The following is a 3,896-nucleotide window of genomic DNA, read 5'->3' as shown; positions in this document are numbered from 1 at the left end:
TCCCTCCTACTACTTATATAGCGCCATCCCACCTATTGTATTTGCTCGATCGCTTATACGCTATCTGCTTGCTTCTCAACGTAGCTCCACCTTCCTCCATAGCTTCCTAAGTTCCTAGCTTTTAGCTGCTTCCCCTCCTCCCTTTGCAGACTTCATTACTTTTCACCCATTCAATCACACTCTTATCTAGACTGTGATTCTTGAATCACACTCTACACTCTCCCTGTCAACCCTCCTTCCTCTCATCAACCTCCTGCAGCGTTCCCTGATCCGTTTCTCACACATTTCAATCGTTTGCCGCTCCCCCCACAGCTGCCCACCATGGCTCCTGCCCCTGCTTCCATCAGAAACCCCGCCCTCATGCGACTGTTCGCTTGCTCCAACATTACCATCGTCGTCTTTGGACTCATCCTTCTTACGTCCTCCCCGAGCCAGCTGCCTCCTCCGGAAGAAGGTAAGTCCAGCAAAAAATCGCTTGTGCAGTTCCGTTACCAAGCGCTGTTCGTGAGAGCAAGACATGTTGGCCTTGGTTTGGCTTGATTTGCTGGAGATGCTCACAACTCATCCGATCGAAAAGGCTCTTGAACAACCACGCAACAACCACGCAAAGTATCTTTGCGCCGGTCGGCACGGTCTCGCTAACCACTGTGCTGTACTGTTTTCTCAGGCAAGCCGGACGAGCACCTTTCTCTACCCGAAGAACAATTTGGAACTAGCGCAACCGTAGATGAAGCAAGCTCCCAGCCTCAACAGGTAACGATCACGGCAACGCTTGACGAATGTTTTAAGTTAGCAGTTCCAAGTGCAGTCACGCTTCACGAATGTCTACGTTAGCAGTTGCGATCGCACTCAGGCATTTTGTTGTGACGAATCTAAAGAAAGCCTCATGTGCTTAATGCTTAATTTCTGTGCAGGAGTTACGCCTGCATCTCTTTGCCTCAGAAACCGGAACTCCGAGTGAGAGTCCCGTACTGCAAGAGAGAACAAGTTCCTCTAGGAAACTCGCGCATTCCCACCATCTGAAAGCTCCTCACGTGGTTCCCCAACCTCATGTTCTTGCAACCGGTGTACCCTCTTCGATGACAAATGTTGCTAGCAATGCAGCTTCCCGTCGTCGTTCTGTGAGGCGTGGATCCAAGAACAAAAGCCGCAGCATGCCTCGAAGAGTTCAGATAGAGACCCAAAAAGCGGTGGTAACTCACAGAGCATCAACAGGAAACGATGCTTCCGAATCGCCAGATTTTCACGTCGACTATAGCGGTCCCAGGACGCATCCACCCAAGAATAACTGAGCTCCATTGTTTCATCAGGAGGTTTCCCGTTGATAATTAACGAAAAGAAGAACTCTAGGAGCTCTCCTGTTTCAACAGGAGGTAATGTTCTGAGCGGACAAGATGCTTAATTGCTCCTTTTGCTTGTCCACGACGATCATTAGGCACTGGAGCATTGATTGGATCAGCCATTCTAGACCTGTCTGCAGGGCGCCCACATGATTGAATGAGGTGTCTGTGGACATGGCTGTTCTATGGATACACAACTTACTATGCATACAACTACACGCCAACTACACTTCGGTCGAGGAGAACAAAAAGGCTTTTGTACAGTATTAACTCTAGTGTTAGGATTATTCCGTTTCAAGCGCACACGGCTGAGACGAAAATCGATTGTATCTCTTAGGAACCATTATGGATTCGAGCCATGTTATGCTCATGATGTGGCATTTTGCTGTTCGAGTCTTACATGGCCTCTCCAGCTTTAGAATGCAAGAGTATTGTTCAAGTGCGAACATTCATCAATAGCATACAAAATTTTTGCTAGTTTAGAGTTTATGTATGTTTTGGGCATCTATGAGGGCCTAATTATACTAACGGCTACAGTCTAACTTTGTAATAGCAGGAGGCTTCTTGTAAGCTTCATCATCTTGAGCATGACTTGCAGTGTTAATGAAAAATCTTCGAAAAGCCAATGGCCTTCATTTTTCACTAGAATGATCAGAAATTTGTACCTTCAGCCTGTGTATCTTTGTAACTGTAAAGTCTTCATTTTTCACTAGAATGATCAGAATTTGGTACCTTCAGCCTGTGTTCTTTGTAACTGTAAAGTCTTTGTATCTTTTCAAATGGGGGGAAGTATTGGGATGGCCGTCTCGATTGTGCTGATAAGAACTTAGGAACTGAGCAATTGATACTAGTCCAATAGAAGTTGCCAAAAGTACGTGCCCATATATGGGGCCGTACATCAGAGTGGACCACGGTACACCCATGAAACATTCATCACATGGGCGAGGTTGATTTATATGTAAGTATACCCAAATGTAATGGGTGGCGAATGAGAATGATGTGCAGGCACAAGGTATATACAATCCGTTCACTGCCTACCATTGAAGAGTAATAGCAAGGTGTAAGATACGGACTCCGAGTTACCCAGCACCTAATAAGCAAGGGCTGAAGCATCCGAACCGCATGTGCTATGTTGTACCTAACAGACTAAAAGTCAACTTCTTTAACTCATGTGCGCAAATTTTCTCGCAGAAATGCAGCACGAGTGAGTAGGAGAATGCACGTTCATTGCCTCTTGGTTAGAAGTTAGAAGGTGCCTAAGACGATCATATGTTAGTCCACGCTAGGAAATAATATGATTCAGGAGGAGGGCCGTTGGTATTTTCTCTACAGCCTACAATGCGACGGAGGTATTAGTAACGGACTTTAATTTCAACTTTCATCAGTCTTCATGGCATAAACCCATGGCCTCGCAAGTGGTTCAAGCGTTGATCACGGTAGGTGTCTCCCACCAGCTTTTGTGGCGCCGCAAAACGATGCTCAATTTCTCAAACTTTTATTAAAAACTGGGCTCCTCTGAGACAGTGTCCAGTTCAAATTTGTCATGTGGCACAGTGGCAGTGAACAACTTCGGACTGACTCTTCGTATGCAGGACAGGTCATGTCCGGCACGAGGCTAGAAAAATGGGAGACGACCATTTTGACGAATCCGAGCGGAGTATAATGGAAATAACCGGAAGGCAACAAAAACAGGTGCAGTCAGGGGCAAATTGACAGCATTTGTTTAAGCAGAAGCATGCTGGGTGATGGCGAAGGGTCCTAAAGGCGTAGAATATTTGCAAGTGTCATCAGCGGTCATGGCAATGCTGCTGAGATAGAATAAAAACTCGAGCAACTGATCAACGAAGGCAGGTGGAGCAGGTAGGAAGGTTACTCGGTAAATGCAAAGACGGGGATCAGCAATCTCCTATCTGAAGATTTCGTTCAGGCAAAAGTTGCCTTCGATGAGGTCACAACATATCAATCTCGTCCTTCGATTCGCCTTCTGCAAAAGAAGCTTTTTGCATTAGCTTCTCGTACGCCCTCCACGTTGCGAGAATCATGTTTTCACGGCACTTCTTTTTGTTACGTTATTGTACGTTGATCTGAACACCGTAACATGCAGCTTCGTTGCCCGAAAAACCTTTCGTCTGCACGATGCTGCAGCTGCGCACTACAACAAAATCTCCCATCCTGCCATACCTGCATCACCCCCCATTGACTAGTCAATCTTTCCACTGTCCAGAGGTTCGGGAGTTTTTAATTCCTGCTGCAGAACTCCGCTCCATACCTCTTCTTACCGCACAATCCTTTCGTTGCTGTACTCCAATTCTCTGGATCCGTTATAAGTTGATCTGAACACCAGAACATGCAGCTTCATGACCCAAACACTTCGCGTCTGCAAATGAGCACATGATACAGCTGCCTACTACAATGAATTGTAAAGCGGGCTTGGGCAGAAGCGAGATTTTGAGCTGCACTAGGTTTTGCGTCGTAGTAACTCCAACTCACTACGTCAGGTTGCTCAAACTCCAACAACTCGAATTCTCACTGCATAACTGGATGATCCATCTCCCT

The 3,896-nt window shown here is 46.3% G+C and overlaps 1 protein-coding gene across 1 annotated transcript; it reads left to right on the top strand.

The window, feature by feature from the left end:
• The first annotated feature begins 321 nt into the window (after window positions 1-321).
• On the top strand, window positions 322-1,758 carry LOC147883275 (uncharacterized). Its single transcript, XM_087399457.1, has 3 exons — window positions 322-454; window positions 668-753; window positions 915-1,758. Exons 1-3 carry the CDS (start codon window positions 322-324, stop codon window positions 1,290-1,292), a joined length of 597 nt encoding a protein of 198 aa, XP_087255583.1. The 3' UTR covers window positions 1,293-1,758.
• The last annotated feature ends 2,138 nt before the right edge of the window (window positions 1,759-3,896 follow it).

This window comes from Dipteris shenzhenensis, chromosome 28, assembly GCF_047967505.1.
Source record: "Dipteris shenzhenensis isolate YYH24624 ecotype China chromosome 28, Dip_SZ_1.0, whole genome shotgun sequence".
NCBI classification, from domain to species: domain Eukaryota; kingdom Viridiplantae; phylum Streptophyta; class Polypodiopsida; order Gleicheniales; family Dipteridaceae; genus Dipteris; species Dipteris shenzhenensis.
Note: the sequence above shows the minus strand (reverse complement) of the source record. Positions and strands in the feature narration are given on the sequence as shown.